Source organism: Telmatherina bonti (assembly GCF_933228915.1).
Source record: "Telmatherina bonti genome assembly, chromosome: 7".
In the NCBI taxonomy this organism is placed as follows: Eukaryota; Metazoa; Chordata; class Actinopteri; order Atheriniformes; family Telmatherinidae; genus Telmatherina; species Telmatherina bonti.
In genome coordinates this window covers 18,153,104-18,180,035 of record NC_136625.1, presented here as the reverse complement: position 1 = coordinate 18,180,035, position 26,932 = coordinate 18,153,104, and the positions used below count along the sequence as shown (strand labels likewise).

Genomic DNA, 26,932 nt, shown 5'->3' with positions numbered 1-26,932 from the left:
TGACAAAGTGATTTGCATGCTTAAAGGCACATTGCTATTAAGGTTAAAAAGATGGTGAAGGAAAGGAAGAAGAATCAAATGCTGTATATTTTCATATTAAAGATGACCAAAACAGACAGATTTAATCACACAATTTATTAAACAATGATCTCAAATCCTCTCTGTTATAAATATTTAGTATGTAAATGATATCGTCATAAAACATTTAAAAGTACAAGTTTAGTCAGCGAAATCAAGATCTCTTCTGACAAATGCAGCAGGACTTTTCTGAAATCACACGCTCATTACTTATGAAGACAAAAAAACATTCATGAACTGGCACAAAGGCTCATGGGATACAGACCAACAAGAATCCCTTAAAAGTGCATCGTACACAAGTCATTTTGCAGTGTTTAAATATAAAAATTATAATTGAAAAAAAGGAAAAGAAACAAATATCTCCTCAAAAAATTTGGCAATACATCACTTGTCTAGTTTAGCGTAAAACGTAATTTGCATTTAATGCTCTTTTCCGTGTCAGTTTAGGTTTACAATATAAAAAGTTTAGAATCACAGGAGATATTAATTCAATTCCCTTTTCAACAGCAGGAATTCAGTTCTTCCAGTCAGCAATAATGACGGACTTCCCTTGAAAATTAGGTTGATCTTGGAAAAAATTAAGCAAGAAAAGTTTTTTTTTTTTTTTTTTAAAAAAAACAAACTTTTTTCCCCATTTGACAGACTGCGGGTTTTGCATATATTTAAGTAACACCACATACCTGTAATGATTAAGTCACACAGCAACAGCTTAAGAAAAAAACTAAAAAATATGCTCCTGTTAAGACCAATCTATAAATAAATATAAAGTTTTATTTGTTTTTCCAAAGCAAACACTCTCTCTCGCTCTCTCTGGAAGCATTTCTTTAGAAACAATCATATATTTGCTGCATTCATAGTAAAACTATCAGGAGGGATGACTCAAGTGAAGAAATACTACATACACACTTAAAGCACTGAAAATAGCAGGTTATTTGAGCTTTCTTATGCATGTTCTTACTGCTTGCATCTGCTGAAAAAATTAACTCAGTTTTCAGCTGCAACTGTCAGAAAGGCAGCTGTCCATGAAAGAAATTGATGTGCTGGTGCGGCAGCTTTAACAGAAGCTCTGATTTTTCTGCTTATGATTCATCCTGACGGCATTAAGACAAATCCACCTCTTCTAATTCATTAGCTGAAGGCAAAAATGACTAAGATGTGTGAAACGAGAAGGAACTTCCACACATTAGAGGTTTTGGACTTCAATAAAAACCCCCAACATAATTTACATGCCCACATGAAATAGTTTGTTCATTGTGGGTTTAAGCAAACATAAAAAAAACACCTAAGGATTTACTGAAGTTTTTCTCGATTCAATTTAAACTTTTAGAAGTCAAGTGATGGGATTCCACCACTGGACATTTGCACGTCACTTTAAGCTCAAACAGCTCACTGATTGTGGTTTTGTCTTATTCACTATATCATATAACTTTTTATGGATATGTATATATGTGATCAGCATATAATTCAGGAATAACTTAAAGTTAAATAGCTCTGTGATCCATTCATAGCTTCTAGATTGATTTTTTAGAAGGATTTTGGAATCACAAAAATACTTTTATTTGAACCATTTTAATGGTAACTGAGTAGAGCACGATGTTCAGTGAGGGATCAGTCAGATCTCAACTCAGCTTCAGGATAAGTTAAGAATGCACTTTTCCTCATGCAAAGTTGCCAACAGAACCAGCATATGTAGACGCTCACACAGTCGTGCGCAAACAAATTTTTTCACATTTAAATATGCAAAACTAAGCAGCTTATTTTGGAGTAATGCTTAAATGATTAATCCTACATTTAACCCGGCTTTTAAAAAGGTAGTGCATGCTAACTTTCAACAGAGTAACGTTGTTTCTGTTATGGTTTTCAACCTTGGCTCTCTTTGATTAGAATTCATCCGACGTTTGACGCCTCTTGAGCAAAGCTGAGGGAGACATTTTGAAAATGCCACAACCTTTCACTGAGGCTGCTTTGCAGCAGAGCCGTCACACCATCTTGCTTCAAAATGATGCTCATGAACGTAAACATCTTGACACAGAAGTCCGACTTCCACCTGCTCCTTTTGTCCCGTTCAGAGAAGGTCAGTTCCATCGTAGACCACAGGCTTGTCTAGACTCAGATGATACAGCACTTTCTTTGAAATGAACCTAACAAACGGGGCAGACAGGAATTTTATTTTAGGTCAAAACAAACACAGTGGTTTGTGCTGAGGAGTGAGGAGTGAGCACAATGGCTGACCTGGAGAAAGAGTTGTCAAAGATGAGGGTGTATTCTCCTGCGTTCCTGACTTTCAGCTCGCCTTGTATTGTCTCTTTGTGGGAGTTACAGCGAGTCAGAGGGATCAAAACCTGCAGTTGGAAATACATATAAAATATAAAGTATATCCTATTTAATGTTTAAAATATAGTAATGCATGAATTAAAGCCGTGACTTCAGATCAGGATAGGCTTACATTAGATACCATTTTCTCAAATCTGAATTGTGCTTCAAACCATTAAAAAACAGGAAGCAAGACTTTCAGCAATGGTATGAGAAGTTTGTTAACTCTGATCATTTGCCATTTGTCTTCGTTTGTGTTTCATCTTCATGCTGCTGCATTTGTAAGGTAAGTATTCACTTGGATAATTAAACAAAATAACAAAACATGGCACAATTTGCTGCATGCAAACTAGATTTGACCCAACAAACCGGAGGCGCAGTGAGGGTGTGCTTGTCGGGCCATGTGATATTATTACAGAGTAAATAATTATTTATGTGAGGGACACAAATACTTACTAATGCAGCTCTGAATTTCACAGCTTTGATAACATTTAGGACATTTTAAATCTGCAAAAAGTGATGGCATTTATCAGTAGAGCCAGTTTCATACATTACGACTGCAGATAATGATAATTCTCTGCAGGCTAAACTCTATGAATGACTCGTTTCATTTTGCTTGATTACAACTACTTTTAGTGAAGGCTGTCTTTCATGATAAGGCAGTCTGCCTTGCGTCTGACGTTTATATGAGTCTGTAAATATCATAACTCCTTTTTTGTCTAATTTTACCACTGTATATACAAATGAAACTTGCTATTCTCCTCTGGCTTTAAGATGATGTAGAAATTCTGGTGTCTCACCTTGGCTTGCTCCAGAGGAGTCTCTGCACTCTCCCTGTAGACCACGCTGAAGGAGATGCTCTTTGGTTCCGAGGTGAACGTCCAGGAGACAGTGGGACCAGGAGAGTTCATGGTTATAGGGATGATGCTGTAACAGCTGGACTTGATGAAGAGCTCTCGGGAGCTGTCGCCAAACCCAGAGATGTCATCCACTGTGAAGTGGACAGAGAGCCTATGGCACAGGACACACAGTTTAATACTAAAGCCCTTCACCTCACATCAAAACTACTATTTTTTTTAACTAACAATTGAAAGAAAGTATCTATTTTTGGGCATATTGCATGTCTATAAATGTTGATAAGTATAAATTAGTTATCATTATGATGCCTGCAGGTAAATGACTATTTTACTGGTTCTTTTTCCTCCTTGTGATTCTGCACATTCGCTCACTGGTTGCAGCATCACTGTAAAGTGTGTTTGAGAAATAAAGCTTCTACAGAACATTTCTCTGCATTTTTAGTCTGGTGATAGAAATTGAAACAGTTTCTTAGTCTGCAGTAAGCAGGTATATCTGAGCAACCAGGAAACACAGGGATCCAGCAGAAGTTTGACCACACTTTACGATCAATTTCATTTAAGGCGATTGTCCTCAAAGGTCACCATTCAAAAATAGCCACAGCAGTCAGAAAATATAGACCGGAGACCTGATATACACTTTAGTTAAGGCTGAAAGCTGTGATTTGTTGCTCAGTAGCTCCTTCATGAAGTGGATGGCTTTCGACATGAGGTCTTAAAGCATTTTCCACCCTTCACCATTCAAACCAACCTGCCCTGACTGATAACAGAAGTGAAACTCAGCTTTTGTAGGTCTACAGGAGACATATAGAGAAGCAGGTACTGGCACTCAACTTTTAAAGTTTAATTGTTCACTTCCTATTTAAACCACAAAATTTAGGGAGAAACTTCCTCTTACAGATAAAAGTCCAGTCCTGCAGTACTGTAACCACATTTTTTTCCCAGTGTCAATAAAACTTACGTGAGCTCTCCAGACTTCAAAAGGCAGACCTCTGCATCCTGCACTGCTGCACCGAGGTGGTCAACATCTTCTGATGCAATGTCTCCTGTACTGGCACTGCTGGTTCTGATCAGAATGATAGATATTTTACTTCTATACAGAATTTACTACACATCACAAAAATAGATCATTTATAGTTAAACGCGGGCTAACCCCTAAAAATATAAGTTTGATATTAACAAGAAGGCAAAACAGATGTAAGATGCTAATACAGAAAGTGTAGACAATCTCATAATGCCACACATCTGACAATCCGTGGCGTTACGAGTAAAAGGACAGCTGTGGAAAAGAACCAGGAATATGAAGACTTACACCCCCCCCCCCCCCCCCCACCCAAAAAAAAAAGTTGCGATGAAAGAAAAAAGTCACACACTGATTTCATGCGTCTGCCTCTAGTTTTATTATGACAGCTTGATCATGGCATTGCTTCAAGCTTCTGCAGTGTCAAAATATTTATTTCCATCCAGGTTTGCATTAGTTTTTCAATCGGATCTCATACCAATCATAAGAGAGTCTGACCACTGTGCAAAACCTTCCCCAGCATATCACAAACATTTTCTGGGGGGTTAAGACTCTGGGATCTGAATTTTAGAGTCCTTCTTAAAACATGACAGCTTATGCATTTATCGGACCACTAAACCCATGTCTACAGGTAAAGATTATTAGATAAAAGTTAAAAAAAAAAAAAAATCAATCTTTTTTATACCAATTTTTTAAACATTTTAAAGAATGTGTTTCCTCTGTTGTAAACACTTCCAGACAGTGTTTGTTAAGTGGGGTTAAAATGAAGTCAACAGTTTCACGCTTAAAAAAAAGCTTAAGGACAGAAAATCTTTTCTGGTGGTTCGTATAAATCTGCTACAGTTTATAATCCCTGTTGCTGACTGTCCTTGTTGTCATCTGTGACAGCGTGTGTGATACTTACAGCTGTGCTGCCCCCTGCTGTCTATGCTCAGGAGAGCAGGCAGTGGAAAAGGAGAGGGAGTCACTGTCGTACACCCCGCTCACCTCCTCCTCTGTGATAATGTCAAAAACACCATCGTCCAGCTTTCCTCCTTCATCTCCCCCTGAAAAATTAAACACTGTGTTCCTTTTTGCACGTCATCTACGACTCCAGACCAAACATGTTAACTGTGCACATACAGTTGTGCTCATATTTATTCATACCCTTTCATTAAAGAAGGAAAAAAACAGCTGGCTGTAAAATAAGCTGAAATTGGCTAAAGTAATTATATATTTTTTTGAAAATCATTACATTATTTTCTAATTCTGGTTCAATAGAATTTTTTAAAAAAAAAAAAAGCAAACAAATAAGATAATTTATTACATATTACATCACTCAAACTAATAATTTGTTAACAAAACTTTGATGTTTCGGCTACAGTCAGGTGTTTTCTGTTCCTCTCAGTCAGACTTCTGCACCTGTTGACAGGTATTTTGTCCCACTGTTCAACAGAAAAGTGCTCTAATTTGTCCAGGACCAATTTGTTTGTCTGTTTGTTTTTCTTTATTCAACTCAATTAAATGAAAAAAACAGTGTCTTATATTACTAAATTATATTTTTGCAAATTTTTAGTTATTGTTCCTTTTTTAAGTTTCCAGTTATTTGAGTGACTGTTGTAAATTCAGCCTTTTCTTTAATGAAAGGATATAAATACATCTGAACACAACTGTATATTATATATTTTTTATATTCATATATGTATGTGTGTGTGTGTAAATGTTTAAGATTATGTTACCTGCAACACCAGCCACAGCTCGGCCAGCCTGCAGCAAGCGGCTGAATGGTGTACCCGGCGTACTGTGAACCACTTCCTCCTGCGGGTGGCGCTCAACGACTGCGCTGTGCTGGTTGTAGCAGTCCCCACAGCATCGCTCTCTGTTGCCGCCCTGCTGGGTGCTCACTGTGTTGCTGCAGCAGTAGTAGCAGAAGGGACGCCCACACAATCTGGGAGGGGAAAAAAAAAAACAACAAACATAAAGAAGAAGAGAGAAAACACTCATCTTTGTTTGAAGTGTAAAACTATGTATGAATATATCTTATATATATGTATATATAGCGACAGGCTTCTGAAAGCTTATTGTGTCACACTTTTTTTTTCCCCACACTCTTTTTCATTTTTTCTTTGAAATTTTGAAATTTGCTTCCAATATGAGAAACCCAACATCAAAAGTGAGTTATTTTCAATTTGTTTAGCTTTGATCTCAGGATAGACGCCACTCTCTGCTCTGTCAGTCCTCCATGTATAGAACTGTGCAACTAAGTCAGGCTACCTTCCTACTCTGTGCCACTGAAACTGCATAAGAATTTTGTGATATGTATGTTGACTTTTTTTTATTCTGAATAGTGAACAACCAAGATTGATTGCTTTCCCGTTCAGCTCAAATGTGAATGTGATTCTTTCTGACCCACACACATGAAATTATGAGGATGGTTGAGGTACATTTGGCGGATTACTTCTGTCACTTCTCTGCTCATCCCTGAGTATATGATGTGATATCTAAGATCTAAAGAACATTTTAAAAAATCTAATTCAACATGCAGCTGACGTGTCAGTTCAGGGCAGGTGAAAATAATTTCCCTAGTGTCATGTCCTTACCTTGAAAGACATGTTTTAAACAGAAGCCAATAAAACTGATGAAAGCGTGTGGAAGGCAGGGAAGTGAAAAGGTGGCAAAAAAACTGATAGACTGATAAAAAATGTTTTATAATGAAATGAATTTCATGCATACTACATATGAACATTTTCATGCAAAGTGTCCAGTATAGTGGACACCCATTTAAGGCTGTTTTCCCAGTATATGCATGGTAACGATGGTATATATGCAAATTTGCCTCTTTGATGGACATTAGTGGCTCATCAATAACACTGCAACATGCTGAAGAATATGGAAATATCTTGAATTCAATGGATATACCATATTTTCTAAAGTCCACACAAGTCCCACTGTTTTTCATAGTTAACATGTTTTTAAACATTAATTCATACTGACTGATATGTAACACGGAGTAGACGTTACCGTCTACAGCAGTTAGAGGGCGCTGTAGGCTTGTGACAACTGTGCTGCTGCTGGAACACTGAAATAATGAAGTGAAACATTAAAGTAATCTGAAAAAGATTGAATACAAACAAAATACCCTCAACATGAAATCCTATCTTATTCTGCAGGTTACAAACTACAGGTAGTCAAATATGCTGCTGAAAACTGTAAACGGACAGGAGAAAGAAAGTTTGCACCTAGGAGGGACCTTGTGAGGGACTAGTGAAAATCAGAGGTTTGTCTTTCTGCGATGAAGAAAATAAGGAAAGCAAGATGGCTGGAGTTGGAGGAACGATTCTACAGATGGGTGCTTGAACAACGTGCTGCTGGGAGAGACATGTCAACGGCACAGTTACGTCTCCAAACACTGGTGGTTGTCAAGAAGATGAATAGAAATGACTGCAGCCTTCTTGGTGTGACCGCTTCATGCGATGCAAAAGCCTCTTTATGTTGTTCTGTGTGCTATTGTGGAGTTGAATAATTTGCCTTTCCAGATTAAATGTTTTGCTTTTAAGTTTTTTAAAATATTTTTTTAAATAAATGCAACTTATAGTCTAGTGTGACTTATGTATGTTTTTTCCTCTTCCTGGCACATTTTTGACTGATGAAAATTAAATTCCAGGGCAATTTGTAGTATGAAAAATATTGTACAAATATATATAAAAACCAAGTTTCCTTTTTCTATTCTGTTGTATTCTATTCTATTCATCATTTAGCAGATGCTTTTTTCACTGAAGCGACTTACATCTGCAATAAACGGGAAAACAAAAAGGAATCAGTAATATTTTTTCAAAAATACATGTTATATACATATTATAGGATATGATTTTATAGATATTTTATAAAATAGATAAAAAATAATCAAATCATTAAAAGGTCAAATAAGATTAAAAATAAAGAAAAAACACTGCTGTGAATGTGGGGAAAAATGTGGCACTGAGTGTTAAATTAAGTTTGCCTGGTATTTATAAGAACATGTTAAGGTCATTTCTGAGAAGTGAACACATGTTCAGACATTCAGTGTATCTTTTGCGATGAAAACACAGCATCCGTGCATCTGCAGATCATTTTGTTGAAACAGACCTGCCAATTCTTAATAGTTTCACTCTGAAAATAAATACCAAAATCTGATCCAGTGATTCGTTAAGTTGTATTGTTTTCTACATAATACAACCATCACAATGTTTTGTTTTATTATAGATATCCTGACGCTGTACAGACACAGCTGATGCAGATCCATCAGAAGTGCTGAAGAGAATACTTTTCAGATCACACCTCCGAACAAAAAGAGAAAAAAGGGAAGTAAAAATGTCATTGGGTCCTGGTCTAACCTCTTGGCCTTGTGGTCATTGTGAAACTACTCACTGGTTTTTAGGTTTTTAACATGAATTTTGCCTAATGTGGAAGTCTACTGGCACTATAAATCAGAATTTAAAAATAGTTTCTGATTCAGCTGAGAAAAAAAAAATACAATCTGACAGAGGCATAATGAAATGCAGTTGCCATGGTTGTCTGAGGGACGTGCATTTATGTTTCATATACAGAGGACCATCTGACCTGCAGTTGTATTTGCGAAGCCACCAGCTGAACTGAGTGTGACAACCCAGACAGAAGTTGACGTCCCTCTCCGTCTCCTCATCTCGCAGTTTCTGCTCAAACTCCAGTGCATCAGACTTCTGCCAAAGTGCATCTTTTTCCCTGCAGAAAGTCCAGTCAATTCAGTCAAACAAAAGCTATTGCACAAAGAGCATGTTTACATATTGCTTTAGAGTTACATGGACCAACAATAATAACAACAACAACAACAACAACAACAACAACAACAACAAAAAAAACAGCAAGAAATGATTCAAACCAAGAAAAAAAAAAGAAGAAAAAGCCAGCAAAGCCAACAGATATGGGAAAACCAGTTGGGATTGAAAGGAGGTTTATACCTGATAAGCTCAACCAATCTTTCCTCCAGATTGATTTTGGTACGATAGAGATCATCAAGTTCAGCAGCTGTCTTGAGATCAAGGCTTTGTTTGTCCTGCGTGACCCTCCGTAGATTTTCAGCCATCTCCTGACAGGCCCGCTGAGCTGCTGCTAGGCTCTCCTCACACCTGCAAACAGAACGTACACAGTCTGAATCATGTTATGTTCGGCAAACGCAGAGAATCTCAGGTGCTTTTTATACTTTCCATCAAACGACACTGTTATGCTCAAATAAAACAAACAGCTCTTTGCTCTAAGTCAGACGTAAAGCCAAAATTAAATGACAGAAAATTAAAAGTGTTTTGCAGAGCTTTAATTTGGTCCAGAATGTGTGATTATGAATACTGCAGCTCACCTTGATAAATTCTGTTTCAGATGGATTATCTCGTCCTCTTTCTGCAGGATGAGATTTGCCGAATCGGCCATCTGGATGTTTTTCTCCTCAATCTGTTGGCAATATCTCTGATTCGTACCCTGCAATCAGTAAAGCAAAGCAAGACATAATTTGCAGTTCTTTGTCAGTTATGCTTGTGACTGTGACATTATGATTACTTTAACTTGCAATTTACACATTGCAGCAGGAATAATTTATTTATTTACCTTTTAAAATAAATCTCAGATGTTAAATGCCAAAAAAGATGAACAGACTCTGCATGATGATGCAGAATTATTATCCATTTTCTCTTTTGTACGGTCAGATGTTTATATTTTCAATTTCTTCACCTCTATGTATCATAATGATCCAAAGATTTGTTACTGACCACAGTTACTGGCGAAAAGACCCTTCCTTGTAACACATTTCTATGTAGTCATTCAATTACTTCTAAACCTAAAATCATTAATCCCAAACTGTTTATTTCATAATAAGGATTGCAAGGTAGAGATTGGAAAATTTGAAAGTGGTCATTTATATACTTTTATTGTTCTGCCTTGTCGGCTTTATGCAGGAAATTACTCTGATGTCCAAACAGAAAAATTGTATACTCTTAGAAAAAAGCCACATTACAACTACATTTAAAGTTCTTTTTAAAAATAGCTTGTAAATATGAATTAAGTTGGGATCAGAATTGTATATATATATATATATATATATATATATATATATATATATATATGTATATATATACACACACACTACAGTGTATGTAGTGGCCATTTATCTATGGGCCTAATGCAAAGCCATAAAGATAAATTCATGTTTGCAAATAATTTTTCCAAGTTTGTGTCTATAAATTAACATGTCCCCCTGCAAAATAAATTGTCTGAAAAATTTAAGTTTGTGAATGTGTAGAAAAGGGTATGCTTGGTTGTAAAAACAAAACAGAAAAAGCAAAAAAAGCAAAACAAAAATAGATTTGTGTTTGTAAAGAAAATTAGAAGTGCTTTTGCAAATGTAGATTTTTGGCCCCATCTTTACACTTCTAACCGATTTGATACAGTAGATGACAAATCAAACTGTCCAATCGGAGAGCACATGGCTCGCTGTCTTTCTGCACCCCACCAGGCTCTTGAAAGGGAGTAGATAAATTCAAAAGACAAAGTAAATGTGATAAACCAATACCACTGAGTTCGAGTCTGGAGCAGCAGGTGCTGTAGACTCTGTGCAAACTGCCACTGTCACCTTCATCCAGGCTTTATTGACGGACACTCGCCTCGCCCTCCTCCGGCTGACATCCATGCACTGCAGGTATCATTTTAACGGTGTTTTAACTCTGGGGTAGCTGCTGCATTAGCCGACTGTGTTCAGCCCTGCATCTAACAGCAGCTCCTCAGGGCCAAAGGTTGGGGATTATACAGCAGGGGAGAGAAAGGTGGTGTCAAACAAAGGAATCATTTCCTGGCTCCGGTACACTATACTACCTGTCTACCTGGGGGGGGGGCAACATCCACCCACAAGCCGTGCTCGTTTTAGGATGAACCTGGGAGAATCATGGTGAGCCACCAAAATCAGTAAATCCTGCACTACACCTTCACAAACATAAATATGTTGCAGCTTTTTTTTTTTTAACAGAGTGACAAAACTTAGTTTACAAATACAAACTATGAAATGATTTGCAAACATTCCTTTACATCTGTAAATTTCTTTCTGGATTCATATTGTCCCCATACTTCTTCTCTCACCTCCATTTCCTTTAGTTTGTTCTCAAGGCTGAAAACTTTCTCCTGCTCAGTTGCCAGCTGCACTTTCACTTCTTCTAAGTCCTGATTCAGACTCTGAAAGAGAATTCAAATGAAAAAGCATCACAGTGATATTTCCAGATGATGAAAATGCTTTACTAGGAAAAATGACTGGTTCAGAGGTGGGGCTCATAGATCTCTTTTCTGCTTAAAACAAGTTAGGCTTTCATCATTGGTTGCCATGGCGACATATCTCCATTCCAAAAGAAATTAACCATTCAGGTTTGAAACTGAATTTTTCTCATTACTGATTTCAACCAATCAGAGGTTATTTTGAGCTCTTTTTTTTGTCACATTCAGTATCATCAGTGAATGAAAATCTGATTCCTGACTTCATCTTTTTGCATGTTTTTTGAACGACACTTAAATGTATGACTTTTAATGTTTTGTGTTTTTTCACATCTTCCTCCATCTGAAATGTCTTAAACAAAAAAGGTTTATTTCTTCATTTATTTATTTATTTACTTAAGAATTAGGCCTAATGCAGAAAAGTCAGGCAGTTTCATGCATTAAAACACACAAAGCATATCACATCCAGCTGAAGAGCCCGTGTCTGACCTGGAGTTGGTTTCCATGGCACATGGCTTGGCTGCTGAGCTGGAACTGGAGGACCTGAATCTCCTCCTGGCTTGTCTCCTGCGAAGCCTTGGCCTCCTCTTGCATCTTGTTCAGCTCTGTCTGTAATTCTTGCCTGGATGCCAACATACCCTCATCCTTATGGAGCTGACTGCGGAGCTCCTGGTTCTCCTGACAAAGCTGCTCCATGCAGGCGTTCAGCCTCTCCGCTTCCTGAGCCGCCTCCTTCTCCAGCTCCTGCAGTCTTGCGGACAGCGCCTCCCAGCGCAGACGGGCCTCCTCGTTCTCAGCGGTCAGCATGCACACATGCACTCCGAGCTCTGCTGTCTCTGTGTTTGCTCTGTGAAGGGCCTCCCGTGATTCGCTGTTTTCCAAACGCAAGGCGTCGCAGCGCAGCTTCAGTTTATCGAGCTCCTCTCTGGAGGCCGTCACCTCCGCAGCCAGACCTGCTCGCGCTTGCGCCTCCCCGTTACGGTCGCGAATAAGAGCCTCCTCCCGCTCCCGAGATCGAAGAATTTCATCCACATGCCGACGGTTTAGCTCCTCCACCTGGACCTTCAGCTGATCAGCCAATACACGGAGATCCTCTCTGGAGGCGTCCGTCACCTCCTGAAGTGCCTGGATCTTCATCCTCTCCTCGCTTCCAGCCAGGAGTTGAGCCCTGAGCTCCACCACCTCCTCCCTGAGCCTGGCTACCTCTCTAAGGTTGAGTTCCAGTTGGGCTTCAGCTATAACCAGTCTGATCGGAGCCTCTTTGGTTTCCAGTGAGGAGGTCTGGTGTTCAGTGTGAAGCTTCTGCATCTTTTCATTGCTCTCTGCAGCTCCTTTTTCATCATGCACCTCCCCAGTCCTGCTCTCCAGCTCCTCCGTTCTCGCTTGAAGGAGATCACATTTCACAGTCTGTTCTCTCAGCTTCGCTTCGGTCTCCTGAAGCTTTTCAAGCAACTCTGCTTGGCCTCTTTGGGAAACTGTGAGGTTCTTTTCCAACTTTTCAGCTTTGGTAGTGAGAGAGTCCAGATCCTGTTGGTTTGCTGCTAAACGTTTATTCATTGACGCTTGGACATCTAAAAGCTTTGTTTTCTCAAGTTCTAACTTGTTTCTCTGAGCATCTGATTCCTCCTTCTGGAGAAGGATCTTTTGAACAGTCTCCTCAAGACACAGGTTTTCATCTAAAAGCCTCTTCTCTCTGTCTTCCACACTAATATTTGCAGCTTCGACTCTACCTCTGAAGTGCTTCTCAGAGGCCCTCAAAGCAGCCAGCTGGTCTAATAGAGCAGCCTTGCTCTCTGTCAGCTCTAACATGCTCGTCTCGCTTTTACTAATCTTTTGGAGAAGTTTTGTGTTCATCTCCATGAGACGGCTGCACTGGGCTTCGTGATCTCCAGTGTTGACAGTTTCATCGCAGACACTGATGTCGTCATCGTTTAGTTTAAGGCAGAGCGTTTCTCTCTCAACATTTAGCTTCTCGAGGTGCTCCTCTAAATGTTTTATCCTTTCTGAGCTAGCGGCTAGCTCTTTCTCCCTGTTTTTTAGAGTTTTTCTTAAATCCAGCATCTGACTGTCAAATTCTTCACTCTGGCTAGTAGTCATACCGCATCTCTGCTCCACCTCCTCCCTCTCCTCCTGCAGTCTTTTCCTCAGCTCCTCTGCCTGCCGTTCTCTGCACTCCAGAGAGGCTTGCAGACCCTGAAGCTGAGCTCTCAAGTTTCCCGTCTCCTTCTCTTTCAAAGTAAGCGCTCCCTGAATTCGACCAACTGCACTTTGGAGCTCCTCTAACCGCGCGAGCGCCTCCTCCCTCTCCTCATGGGCTCCCGCTTTCACTTCAGCAAGCTTCTCCTCACTGTTCCTCAGCTCTTCTTCTTTGAGTTTTAGTTCCTGTGACAGGCGCTCAGAGTGCCTGGCTCGGTCCTCGGCCTCTCTCTTTGCGTCCAGCCTCTCCTCCTCTGCAGCCTTGAGTTTGTCCAGGAGGTCCTGGATTTTCCAGGCTGAGTCGCAATAGCTGGCAGCTTGTTGTCCCTTTTCTGTAAGAGCCTCATCTAACTTAGAAAGAAGCTCCATATTTTTGTTCTCAGCGGCTGTGAGTCTCTCTAGTAGATCAGTGACAGATGATTCACTGCAACTTTGATGGTGATTTACTCTGTCCTCACTCCCCGTTTCTTGGCACCTTTGGATTGCTGCAGATGCTGAACTGCAAGACGTTTGAGATGATAACTGGCCTTGGAGGTCTTTAATGACACTTTTCAGTTTGGTCGCCTCATTGCCCAACTCCTGAACCTGAACCAAAAGCTCCCGTTGTCGGAGCTCGGACTGGTCAAGTTCAATGCGGAGTTCCTCTGCAATGCTGCAGGGAGATGGCTCTCCCAGTTCTCCTAGTTCACCAAGCAAACTGTGACTTAATTCTGGGACTGGGACAAACTCCTGGCCCTGTAAGGCATGAAAGAAAGAAAAAAAACAAACAAAAACAGCAGCACTGGCTAATTAGGATCTGTCATTTTCAGCAAAGACTGTAAGACTGAGAAAAGCTAATGTTATTAGTGTACCTGTGGGTGTGAATAGCTGCTAACCAGACTGTTGATGCTGGAACAACGACTTGGGGGTTTCCACAGAAGAGCTGCTGAGCCCGTTCCTAATGTTCGCCTTTGAGAGAAACCAAAAATTAGGGTTATGTTTCAACAGATAAACCTTTAGAGATAATTGTTAATCCTTTTAGTAAAACTGGATTTCTGCTTAAAATTTTCCACTATTTCTAAAGTGTTCTAGTGAAATGAAAAACCACCTTATTTTCTCCAACAGTAAACATTCCAAGAATGTACAAACCAGATGTTTTGAAAACTAAACAAGAAATTATGCAACATTAAAAAAAATAAAAAAATAAAAAAACTGCTCAGTTTTCTGAAAGTGTCTTTTGGTTCTTTAACAAGTAAAACTGGTGTGAATTCAGTTTAAACATGAGAAGTCATTTCTAAAATGATTTCTAAAAATGGTTGTTTATATCAGCATTGAGACACATCAAAGAAATCCAGACATAATACCAGTCACTGCATTAACAGAATATAATTAAAAATTAATTGATGTTGAAAACAACATCAACACTGTAAAGCTGCAGTATTTTTACATTCAGTTCTGAAATAAAGGGAAATAACGTAACGCCGATCCAGTCTCAGAAAATTAGGTGCCAAGCGATCAAACAAATAACTAAATACTGTTTGTATCTAAAATAATGATAGTGGAGCCAAAACAACTAAATAAAGTCTGATCACAAACAGACAGCAGGATGAAAACATGTTTAAACCATTTCTTGAAGTTTTCTGGTGAAAACAAAACTGTCGTATTTTCATAAACAATACACATGCCAAAAATGAACAAACCAGAAGTTTTGACAACTAAACAAGTGATGCAACATCCAGGGAACAGAGCCGGGTTATTTTATGACTCATCTTCTGGTTGAGTGTAAACATAAAAAGTCATTTCTTAACAATACAGAATCCGTGAGATACAGTTGTCTCATCAAATAAAAAGAGTCTACATTAGATTTCAGCAACGTTGGACAAGTTCAGTCCACAAGCTTTGGCACTGCGGTGTCACATCATATTTAAATAAACCACTTATTATCTTCCTTCTTAGAAATGTCAAAAGTGAAACTAAAAGAGCTTAAAAACACTTTTAAATGCTACAGGTTTCATTTCAATGCTATATCATTGATAGAAAAGCCTGTTGTAGTAAGTCATCTAAAAGTCACAATCTACCGGTCACTATGACATCTGAAATACTGACAATGGATCTCTTCCTCCTCCAACTCTTTCAGTTAGTGCATTGTGATAACGTGTATCTTTTCTCTTTAGCCGTCAGTCAACGTTATGGCTAGCTGCTCTTTCTTTAAGAAATGTGTTGATGAGATGAGGTTCTGTGCTATTGATAGTAAAGCTGCAGATAAAATAAAACAAGGCAAAATGATCTTAAGTAAACCTTGTAACACAATGATCTGTCTTTTTCAGAGAAACTTGTGATCTGAGTAAGTTTATAACTGGAAATGGTGAGAAAACTATGTGGAAGAGGATGTGTGTGTGTGTGCTCAGCTTAATTTAATTTTGCTTCAGAGAAATGTCAACAAGAACAAGTAATGTAAGGGTAATAATCCTTAAAGATAATGATGCATCTATCTGCGAGGCCAGAGCTTGTGCTCTGCACTGACACTGCAGATTACACTTTGCAATAGCTATCCACTGCCTGAGCGACTGCAACCTGAGAACATAAGCGAAACATTTGACAAAGCTGCTAATGCTGGGAGCAACGATCAGTGCTCACACTGTCTGCGTCAGCACTAACATGCCATCAGTGCAACCTTTGTGCACAGTCAAGCAAAGGAAAAATAGTTGTGAAGGTGTAGGATAAAGGGATAATTACTTGGAGCTGTGAATTACGCTATACTCTCCGACCACAGTGTAACATCAGCTGCATCAGAGCAGTGTGTCATTTACCAGTACTATCTGTTCATTTAAGTTCATTTTCTAATCATTCCCAAACAAAGCAAAACTGCTCCTTAAAATGAAATCAACTTCCACAGCTTTGTTTTTCATCACCAAAAGAAAGAAGCTATCAGCAGTAAAATGTTTAGTAAAAAAGAAAAAAAAAAGGTGAGGGCACCTTGCAAATGTTGGCCAATCTGCATCGAGATCATAACCTCTGGCCGCCACATCAAACTGGATCTGGTTGAGCTCATAAAGATGGTTGATTATATCAGCAGTGAGATGACACTTCAGGAGAGGACTTCTGGCATAATACCAGTCACTGCATTAACAGAACAGAATCAAATATTTATCAATGTTAAAAACAATGTCTAGACTGTAAAGCAGGAAACCCTAAATCTGATCACTGAGGGCCTGAAGGTATCCTGCAGGTGTTAGATGTTTTCCTGCAGCAACACAACTGATTCTCATGAATGGATCATTGACAGACTGGTGCAAAGCTTGACAAAAAGCTGAGGAGATCCATTTTATGTAAATCAGGTGTAAACATCCAACACCTGCAGGACACTGGCCACAGATGAACCAGATTTGGAGGTCCCAGCTGTAAGACAACATGTCCTCCTAACATGCCGTTCTGAAAAAAGGAAGATAACTTTAGCAGAGCCCGTCTCAGAAAATTTGGTGACAAAGATAGAAAGAAAAGTAAAATTCTGAGACATAATATAAAATCATTAATCAAATAATGGCTGCACCTAAAATGATGATGTTACAGCCAAAACAATTAAGTAAAACTTGGTTACTAACAGACAGCAGGACAAAAAACAACAAAAGAAAAACAAATGTGCAAAATGATAAATCTATCAGCTATAACGACTCATAAAGTACAACTTATTAAAAACTCTTTGGCTTCATTAAAAGATCATGTATGTAAACCAGGGGTGCCCAAGTTTGGACCTCAAGAACTACCATCCTGCAATCCTTGTCCAACACACCTGAATTAAATGAAGGCTTGTTGCCAGGCGTCTGCACAGCTGGATGACATGCAGCTATTAGATTCAGACGTGTGGGACAAGCACTGCATATAAAAGTTGCAGGATGGTAGAGCTGAACTTGGGTACCCTTAATGTAAACTATTCATGCAGAAGATGTTTCCTTGTGCTTCAGGTTTTCTTGGCTGCCTGCGTCTTTAAGCCTCCGTACTGCATAACATATTGGTGTTTATGAGGAAGCAGCAAGTTGCTGATAAACTTTGCTTTAAGAGTTGCCATAGCAATCGATACAGCGTAATAGCAATAAATTCATCAGAAACTACAAGCCAGTTTGTTCTGCTTTCAAGCTTACTTCTGTTTTCTTTGCGCATGGTTTTCTGGAAGAGTGTCTGAACACACAGCTCTTCTGTATTTAAAAACCTGAGTCTGAATCAAAAATGGAATTGAATCAGACTGTAGTCAATCATTATCAGTATCTGAAGAATTACACTTTTGCCAAGCCATTTGCCTTTACAAGACCACCCAGGTGACCTTTTCTTTTTTCTACATGTAAAAAAGGAAGCGAGATGTGTCTGTAGGGATGTAAACGTGGGATGTGTCGTTGTTGGGTTTTCTATAAAAACTGAAATAAAACAGAAATCAGGAAGGGTGAGTTACACTTCTGAGAATGGCGCACGACAAAGTACACCACCTCACTGGAGTGAAACACAACTTCTACACTATAACCAAGAGGAAACAGGAAAATGTATGTGTGTGCCTGTGGCTGCTGACCTTGTGACCTTGTGATTTATGAGGCACTGCTGCAGAGTGTCAGCAAGGCGCTGGTGAACGAGAGAGTAGCGGATGAAGGCCCTTCCTTTCCCCAGTGATGTCTTCAACTGAGGACACACAGAAACGTGTCGGTGTGCATTCGCTCACATATATGTACAATGAAATGACAGAAAAAGATGCTGACCTGGCTCAAGACATTTTCTGAACTCTACAGATCAGGCAATTTTCTCTATGATGCAAATGCATCTACACTTTTGGTGGCAGGACAATCGCGCCAGAGTCAGCTGCAACCATTTGATTTGTTGATATGGATCAGTAACTTTTTTTTTTTTTTTTTTAAATGTAAAACCTTTCCATTACAAGGCCCAAGATAATGTCCTTGATTGCTTGTTGAACCAAAACATTAAAACAATAAACATGTCAAGTTTGCAACGTTAGAAAATTGTCATAAGAGGAAATAACTCTGACAAAGCTGCTTCCAGGAAATATTTTCTTTGTTGCTCTAAAATGACTTAAGTGACTAATCTGTCAAAATAGATAATCAGCTTGTAGATATCTCAGCATCCAGAGACTAAATGTACAATGTCTATGTTTAATCCGAGACTCTTCAACACATTGGCAGATGGAGGGATTTAAGTAAGACAACAGGCAGGCACACGGATCTACCGAAGGGACACCAGCTGGAGTTGTTGGGCTTGTTTATGTCTGTGACCAATGGGTATGGAAATAAAAGGAATCAAAGCAACATTCAGATAAGAATACTAAAGGTTTACAACAATAACTTGGCAATGGGCGATTGTGGAGTGTGATTTTCTGATGAACAAACAGATTCGTTTAAATGTCTGAAGAAGCTTTAAACCACAAAAACATTTCGTTTGTAAACCACAGAGCTTGCATTGCGTGTGTATGAATCAGGACTCATTTGTAATTTAACCCACTCATGCTGGAATACTTTCACTTCTTTCCCAACTCAAAAATGAAACAACAGCTTGTTGAAATAGATGAAGTGTTTTGAACATTGATACAATCAGCTATTAAATATCAAAAGTCCATGATAAAAATTTTTTTTTTTGCAATGGCTAAGCAGCAATTTTAAACATTTCCTGAATAAAGACGCAATCATATGACATATTATCCAATATAAGCTATCAGATATTAGCATCACAGATGAGATTATTTTGGAATATTTGTTGGACGAGGGACATTTAGAGGAGCCACAAGTCCTTCCAAGAAACTGTAACAGATAAAAAAGTATGTCATTTCTTACATTAGCATTATTTGTCCCGTTACAGAATAGGATCTTATGTTATTTCAGCCTTTTAGGTCAAGTCTGTATATAAAGCATGTAAAAGCAGCTACTACTGACTAAACTGCTAGACATTAAAACAGCAGTGCCACCAAAGTCTCTACAAAGCCTCACAACAGCAGTAAAACTTATTGAAAAAAACGAGAAATGAGAAACGAGAAACAAAAAAAAAATCATCCACTCCAGTTAATAAATTCACATCAGATATTTAACACTTCATAGAAGAGAGCAGAGAAGCTTTGAAATGTTCGCTGATAAACAGGTATAAAATAAGCCACGATTAAACATTTACTCTCTTAAATGTGATGGGGAAAAAAAGACTAAACAAGAAAACCTGTAGATCTCTGGGATTAACGCTTGTAGATATTTTCATCCACTTGGCAGGCAAAACAAGTAATCAAGTAAATAATGTGGATTGTGTGTTCCGACTCAGGCATAGTGGCAACCCTAACACACAGAAAATGGCACAAGTTGTGTGTGTTCATCTCTTACTACAAGCAAGACAAGTATTAGTGACATGTTTAAACAAATACATACATTAATGACTGATTAAAAATTAGTTGCACTGAAGGTTAGACAAGCTGAGCCTAAATATAAACTAGATTACTAGACATATAATATAAACTAGGGCTAATTTATTGACAACATGTAGCTCACCGCTTTGAATTCCCAGAACAGAAAGTGAGAAAGAAACGGTACAGGTGCCACAGGTGTTAGACAGCAAGTGAATTAGCAACGTCTTACTGCTCCTGACTAACCACAGGATTAGTTGCATGCTTTTACAGCTACTGTACGTGTGTGTGTGTGTGTGTGTGTGTGAGATGAATGGTATAGCTGGCCTGAGGCTAACTGTGTGTGTCACACAGGAAGATTACCTCAGGAATGGACTTTACAAAACGGATGCCATCGTTAGCTCCCTTGATCTTAATCAGGCAGTCGCAGAAGTAATCCCAGTAGTCTTTTCTCTGGCCGAGAAAGGTTGTCTTCTCTTTCTGGTCAAACTGAGAAACACAGGCCAGTTTGTTTTAAATTTCCCCTTTAATATGGATTCTCCAACTTGTGTCCGGCTCGTCTGTGTGAGAGTCACGGTCTTAGATGAGAGTTTGCTCTGCACTTGATTAAATCTTTTCTTTTAACTGCATCGTTTTTACCGAAACTCTGATTTTCATGTGGAAAAATTCTACTTTTTCTGCATAGCGCTTAACTAATTGCTTTAAATACTTTTCTGTTTACAGATTAAGACTTTGCCAACAATTACTCACATCTGATGTTCCACTCTAAAGATGGAATACTCAATCAATATCTGAACTAGCAAACTGACTGAAAACAATATATAAATACACATTTTAATCATCTAACAAAGAAACAAAAAAAAGAGAAAAAGGAAATGAGAAATTTCCACATTAGAGGTTGGTACCCCTCCCTGAGCCGTCACCTTATCGTGGTGGAGGGGTTTGTGCGTCCCGAAGATCCTAGCAGCTATGTTGTCGGGGGCTTTATGCCCCTGGTAGGGTCACCTATGGCAAACAGGTGTCTAGGGGAGGGACCAGACCAAGCACGGCTCATCGACCTCTATGATGACGACCAATCTGGGCATGAATGTTCCTTTGCCCGGACGCGGGTTACCGGGACCCCCCTCTGGAGCCAGGCCTGGAGGTGGGGTACGAGAGCGAGCGTCTGGTGGCCGGGCCTTCGCCCATGGGGCCCAGTCGGGCTCAGCCCGAAAGGGTTACATGGGCCCCACCTCCCGTGGGCTCACCATCTGTGGGAGGAGCCGTAGGGGTCGGGTGCAATGTGAGCTGGGCGGCAGCAAGGGGCAGGGACTCTGGTGGTCCGATCCCCGGCTGCAGAAGCTGGCTCTGGGGACGTGGAACGTCACCTCTCTGGTGGGGAAGGAGCCTGAGCTTGTGCGTGAGGTTGAGCTGTTCTGGCTAGATATAGTTGGACTCACCTCAATGCATGGCTTGGGCTCTGGAACCAGTACCCTCGAGAGGGGCTGGACCTTCTTCCACTCTGGAGTTGCTCATGGTGAGAGGCGCCGAGCAGGTGTGGGCATTCTCATCAGCCCCCAGCTTGGTGCCTGCACGTTGGGGTTTACCCCGGTGGATGAAAGGGTAGTTTCCCTCCGCCTCCGGGTGGGGAGACGGGTCCTGACTGTTGTCTGTGCTTATGCACCGAACAGCAGTTCAGATTACCCACCCTTTCTGGAGTCCTTGGAGGGAGTGCTGGAGGGTGCTCCTTCTGGGGACTCCATTGTTCTGCTGGGGGACTTCAATGCTCACGTGGGCAATGACAGTGAGACCTGGAGGGGAGTGATTGGGAGGCATGGTCCCCCCCCCTCTGAACCCAAATGGTGTTTTGTTATTGGACTTCTGTGCTCGTCATGGATTGTCCATAACGAACACCATGTTCCAACATAAGAGTGTCCATATGTACACCTGGCATCAGGATTCCCTGGGCCGCAGTTCGATGATCGATTATGTAGTCGTATCGTCGGACCTGCGGCCACATGCCTTGGACACTCGGGTGAAGAGGGGGGCGGAGCTGTCAACTGATCACCACCTGGTGGTGAGTTGGCTCAGATGGTGGGGGAGGAAGCCGGTCAGATCTGGCAGACCCAAACGTGTTGTGAGGGTCTGCTGGGAACGTCTGGCTGAGTCCCCTGTCAGAGTGAGCTTCAACTCCCACCTTCAGCAGAGCTTCGAACATGTCCCGAGTGAGGCGGGGGACATTGAGTCCGAATGGGCTGTGTTCCGTGCCTCTATTGCTGAGGCGGCCAGCCGGAGCTGTGGCTGTAAGGTCGTTGGTGCCTGTCGTGGTGGTAATCCCAGGACTCGTTGGTGGACACCAACAGTGAGGGATGCCGTCAAGCTGAAGAAGGAGTCCTATTGGGCCTTCTTGGCCTGTGGTACTGTGGAGGCAGCTGATTGGTACCGGCGGGCTAAGTGGCATGCGGCTTCGGCTGTTGCCGAGGCAAAAACTCGGGCATGGGAGGAGTTCGGCGAGGCCATGGAGAAAGACTTCCGGACGGCTTCGAGGAGATTCTGGTCCACCATCCGGCGGCTCAGGAGGGGGAAGCAGTGCTCCATCAACACTGTGTACAGTGGAGGTGGGGAGCTGCTGACCTCAACTCGGGACGTAGTGGGTCGGTGGAAGGAATATTTCGAAGACCTCCTCAATCCTACCAACACGTCTTCCGATGAGGAAGCAGAGCTGGTGGACTCAGGGGTGGACTCTCCTATCTCTGGGGCTGAAGTCGCTGAGGTGGTCAAAAAGCTCCTTGGTGGCAAGGCCCCGGGGGTGGATGAGATCCGCCCGGAGTTCCTTAAGGCTCTGGATGTTGTGGGGCTGTCCTGGCTGACACGCCTCTGCAGCATCGTGTGGACATCGGGGGCAGTACCGCTGGATTGGCAGACTGGGGTGGTGGTCCCCCTTTTTAAGAAGGGGGCCCGGAGGGTGTGTTCCAATTACAGGGGAATCACACTCCTCAGCTTCCCTGGTAAGGTCTATTCAGGGGTCCTGGAGAGGAGGGTCCGCCGGATAGTCGAATCCCGGATTGAGGAGGAGCAGTGTGGTTTTCGTCCTGGTCGCGGAACAGTGGACCAGCTCTATACCCTCTTTGGGTGTCCTGGAGGGAGCATGGGAGTTTGCCCAACCAGTCTACATGTGCTTTGTGGATCTGGAGAAGGCATTCGACCGTGGGGGCTCCTGTGGGGGGTACTCCGGGAGTATGGGGTACCGGACCCCCTTGTACGAGCTGTCCGGTCCCTGTACAGGTGTCAGAGCTTGGTCCGCATTGCCAGTAGTAAGTCGGATTCGTTTCCGGTGAGGGTTGGACTCTGCCAAGGCTGCCCTTTATCACCGATTCTGTTCATAACGTATATGGACAGAATTTCGAGATGCAGCCGAGGTGTTGAGGGGATCCGACTTGGTGGCCTCAGGATTGGGTCCCTGCTTTTTGCAGATGACGTGGTCCTGTTGGCTTCATCTGGTCGTGATCTCCAGCTCTCGCTTGAGCGATTTGCGGCCGAGTGTGAAGCAGCTGAGATGAGAATCAGCACCTCCAAATCTGAGACCATGGTCCTCAGCCGGAATAGGGTGGATTGCCCTCTCTGGGTCGGGAGTGAGGTCCTGCCTCAAGTGGAGGAGTTTAAATATCTCGGGGTCTTGTTCACGAGTGAGGGAAGGATGGAGCGCGAGATCGACAGACGGATCGGTGCGGCGTCTGCAGTAATGCGGGCTCTGCGCTGGTCTGTCGTGGTGAAGAAGGAGCTGAGCCAGAAGGCGAAGCTCTCGATTTACCAGTCAATCTACGTTCCTACCCTCACGTATGGTCATGAGCAGTGGGTCTTGACTGAAAGAACGAGATCTCGTATACAGGCGGCTGAAATGGGTTTCCTCCACAGGGTGGCCGGGCTCACCCTTAGAGATAGGGTGAGGAGCTCGGTCATCAGGGAGGGGCTCAGAGTAGAGCCGCTGCTCCTCCGCATCGAGAGGAACCAGTTGAGGTGGCTCGGGCATCTGGTCAGGATGCTTCCTGGACGCCTCCCTGGTGAGGTGTTCCAGGCACGTCCCTCTGGGAGGAGACCCCGGGGAAGATCCAGGACACGCTGGAGGGATTATATCTCTCGTCTGGCCTGATAATGCCTCGGGATCCCCCCCGCAGAGTTGGCAAATGTGGCTGGGGAGAGGGAAGTCTGGGCTTCCCTGCTTAGGCTGCTGCCCCCGCGACCCGACCCCGGATAAGCGGCAGAAGATGGATGGATGGATGGATGGAGGTTGGTTTATAAGCCATAAACATAAAAAAAAAATCATTTGAGATGTTATGTATTTAGAATAAGCATTTGTACTGCTCTTTCGATGAACTATAATAATTTTGTAAACTTGAAATATTGGTTCATGTTTTCATAAATACAAAAAAAGACATGCTCAAACAGGCCCCAGATTTTATCTATCTTTCAGTTTATATACAGCTTTTAACACGCACACAATTATTTTTACCACACAAAGAATAAGAAAAACATGTTCCAGGTCATTTTAGTTTGAATTATAACTAAAGAAAACATTTTATATCTTCATTAAAAAGGTCAAGTAAAGTTAAATACTGGAAATGTGCACCAATTTCTGATCTCTGGCAACAGCAGTAACATGCATATAGCTAATGTTTGAATACATTAATAATCTACTGGATTACAATACTTGCAGATAGATGGAAAAATTCCCTTCATATTGTTCAACCAACATGATATCAGAAATAAATTTAGCTTTCTATCAGAGGCTTTCTAGTACCAAAGGAAGGTGGATTTTACCTTTCTAAGAAAAAGTAGGAAGAAGATTAGGAGAAATTCTGTTTTCTATTCAGATAACAAGTTTCTCATTATTGTCAAACCTACAAAGATCTGTCTTCTTAAAACTAATGAAAGAAAAATGCTTAAAATAACTTATTCATCATTTCTTAATTGTGACTTTCCTCACATGACATTACAAGTCAGATAATTCCCGGAGTCAGCATCAAGCTTCCCCTCACACCAGACTGCTTTATGGAGCATGTAAATGCTCTCGCTTGTGGCAGTTTGGCTCTGTTTGATGTCGTTTGCCTTCATCTTTGCTGTCCTCTCATCCATGCCACTGAGGTTCCAGATGCATAAGCAGAGGCAACAAGTTTTCCTTTTTAATGCAGTCAGTGCAAGCTTAGTCAGTATACTCACATGAAGAAAAACAGATTTGGTATGTTGTTCACTGTTTTTTTTCTTCAAAACAAATAATAATAAAAATGTATTAAATAAGTTACTGAAAAAAGGCACATGGCTTGTGCCTTCTCAAATACTTTGTTCTGGCTTAGCTAAACCTTTACACTGGAACTTCTCCATCAACAACAAAACCTGTATTTAAATTCATGCATAAGTAACAAGCTCTTGTATTTAAAACTCTTACTTTGTATACTCTAAGGTAACTTTCCAAATTTCAAGTACAAAAATTTACGAGTAATCAGTGCAAATCTTTTCTTTGTACGACCAGTGTTTGATTTCAGTTTCATGCTTTAGCATCCTTGTAGCCTGATGTGCAACCAAATGGTCCAGCTGATAAACAGGAATAAAGTAAGCAATGATCCAGCCTATTCACCTCTACCAAGTCAGTAATTGATCAGTCAGCAATACAAAGATAATTTAAAGTGACAGAACATACATTCAATAGTTCTAAAGTCACAGTGGATTTTCAATTGTTTAAAATTAATTTATTCAATTGATTTGAACATTAAACAAAAATGAAAAAAGGAAAATCTATCACAGCGCTCCTTTGGAAAAACTGGTTTTGGACACTTTATAGAATGAGTCTTCAAAGTGACAAATGATCTCCTTAATTCATTAAAATGATTTACTTCAATGAAATAACATACCTGCAGAAGGTATTCTAGCTTATAGAAAAACTTGTGCAGACTGGCGCTGTCATCTGTAATGGGTTCACCGGTGTCCTTGTGTTCTTTACTCAACTCAAAAACAGCATCTACAGTACAGAGCAAAATTAGAAGATAGATATGAATAGCTTCTAAATCTGCTGTCATTTTGACTTGTAAACATTGATGACTGAAAATTTAGCATTATTTAAGTTTCTTATATGAACCTATTGTAAAAAAAAAAAAAAAAAAAAAAAAAAAAAAAAAAAAAAGTATGTGAAATGTCAAACATTTCATGTTGCTGTGTCTCAAGAACATATTAATATCTTAATGTTCAGACATATCCAATAATATACTGTTTGGCACATATGTGGCTTATTGTAAGTGAGAACAACTTAATTACCACGCAGATCTCTGATTATCCTCTGCAGCTGTTTATCTCCAACCGATGAGGAGGAAGAGGAGGCCATTGTGGGAAGAGGAGTGATGTACTCAATAAAATTTTCATGTGGGGGAGAAAGAGAATTTTAAGTTATTTTGCATGTTTATATGTGTTTACATGGAATAAACTCTGTTCAGCATTTCCCTAAGCTGCTAATAAAACACACAAAAACAAATTCACAGCATGTGGCAATAATAACGTGTCTAAGAAGCTCAATGTTGGGGATAAACATTAAATGAGGATGTCTAAATTAGGTTTTCCCAGCTTTAAAAATAGGAAACCCTAGCCTCTCTAATGGGCTGTTTTGCATAAAGTTCGTTTATGAATACTTTTGCAGATCGGACTCTAAATATTCAACAAACTGATGTAAACACTGAGGGGATGACTCAATGGCAGGAGTAAACTTAGCTAAATTCTACTGCTGTTGGAACAACATGACGATGACACATAACTCTTGCGACAATGTCCTTATCGGTCCACACTGATCAAACAATCACATACAACACACTGATCAAACAATCACATACAACCTGAAACACAAATATTCAC

At 40.7% G+C, this 26,932-nt stretch overlaps 1 protein-coding gene across 2 annotated transcripts in view; it reads right to left on the bottom strand.

Annotated features, from left to right (window-relative positions):
- Positions 1 to 239: 239 nt before the first annotated feature.
- Positions 240 to 26,932, bottom strand: part of fyco1b (FYVE and coiled-coil domain autophagy adaptor 1b) — a gene marked incomplete at its 5' end in the record, with an annotated part of 190,474 nt that continues 163,781 nt past the window's right edge. Inside the window, 17 exons of one of the 2 annotated variants that reach the window (XM_079243155.1) lie at positions 240 to 2,219; positions 2,311 to 2,420; positions 3,192 to 3,402; positions 4,207 to 4,311; positions 5,171 to 5,312; positions 5,985 to 6,193; positions 8,845 to 8,985; positions 9,222 to 9,389; positions 9,617 to 9,735; positions 11,383 to 11,475; positions 11,998 to 14,439; positions 14,556 to 14,652; positions 16,660 to 16,803; positions 18,242 to 18,348; positions 20,423 to 20,548; positions 25,945 to 26,051; positions 26,345 to 26,467. In XM_079243155.1, coding sequence (XP_079099281.1) covers positions 2,144 to 2,219; positions 2,311 to 2,420; positions 3,192 to 3,402; positions 4,207 to 4,311; positions 5,171 to 5,312; positions 5,985 to 6,193; positions 8,845 to 8,985; positions 9,222 to 9,389; positions 9,617 to 9,735; positions 11,383 to 11,475; positions 11,998 to 14,439; positions 14,556 to 14,652; positions 16,660 to 16,803; positions 18,242 to 18,348; positions 20,423 to 20,548; positions 25,945 to 26,051; positions 26,345 to 26,411 — 4,464 coding nt within the window. In that variant the 3' untranslated portion in view covers positions 240 to 2,143. Of the gene's footprint in view, positions 2,220 to 2,310; positions 2,421 to 3,191; positions 3,403 to 4,206; positions 4,312 to 5,170; positions 5,313 to 5,984; positions 6,194 to 8,844; positions 8,986 to 9,221; positions 9,390 to 9,616; positions 9,736 to 11,382; positions 11,476 to 11,997; positions 14,440 to 14,555; positions 14,653 to 16,659; positions 16,804 to 18,241; positions 18,349 to 20,422; positions 20,549 to 25,944; positions 26,052 to 26,344; positions 26,468 to 26,932 lie in introns of those variants that run through there. The other variant, XM_079243154.1, reaches the window with a different exon arrangement.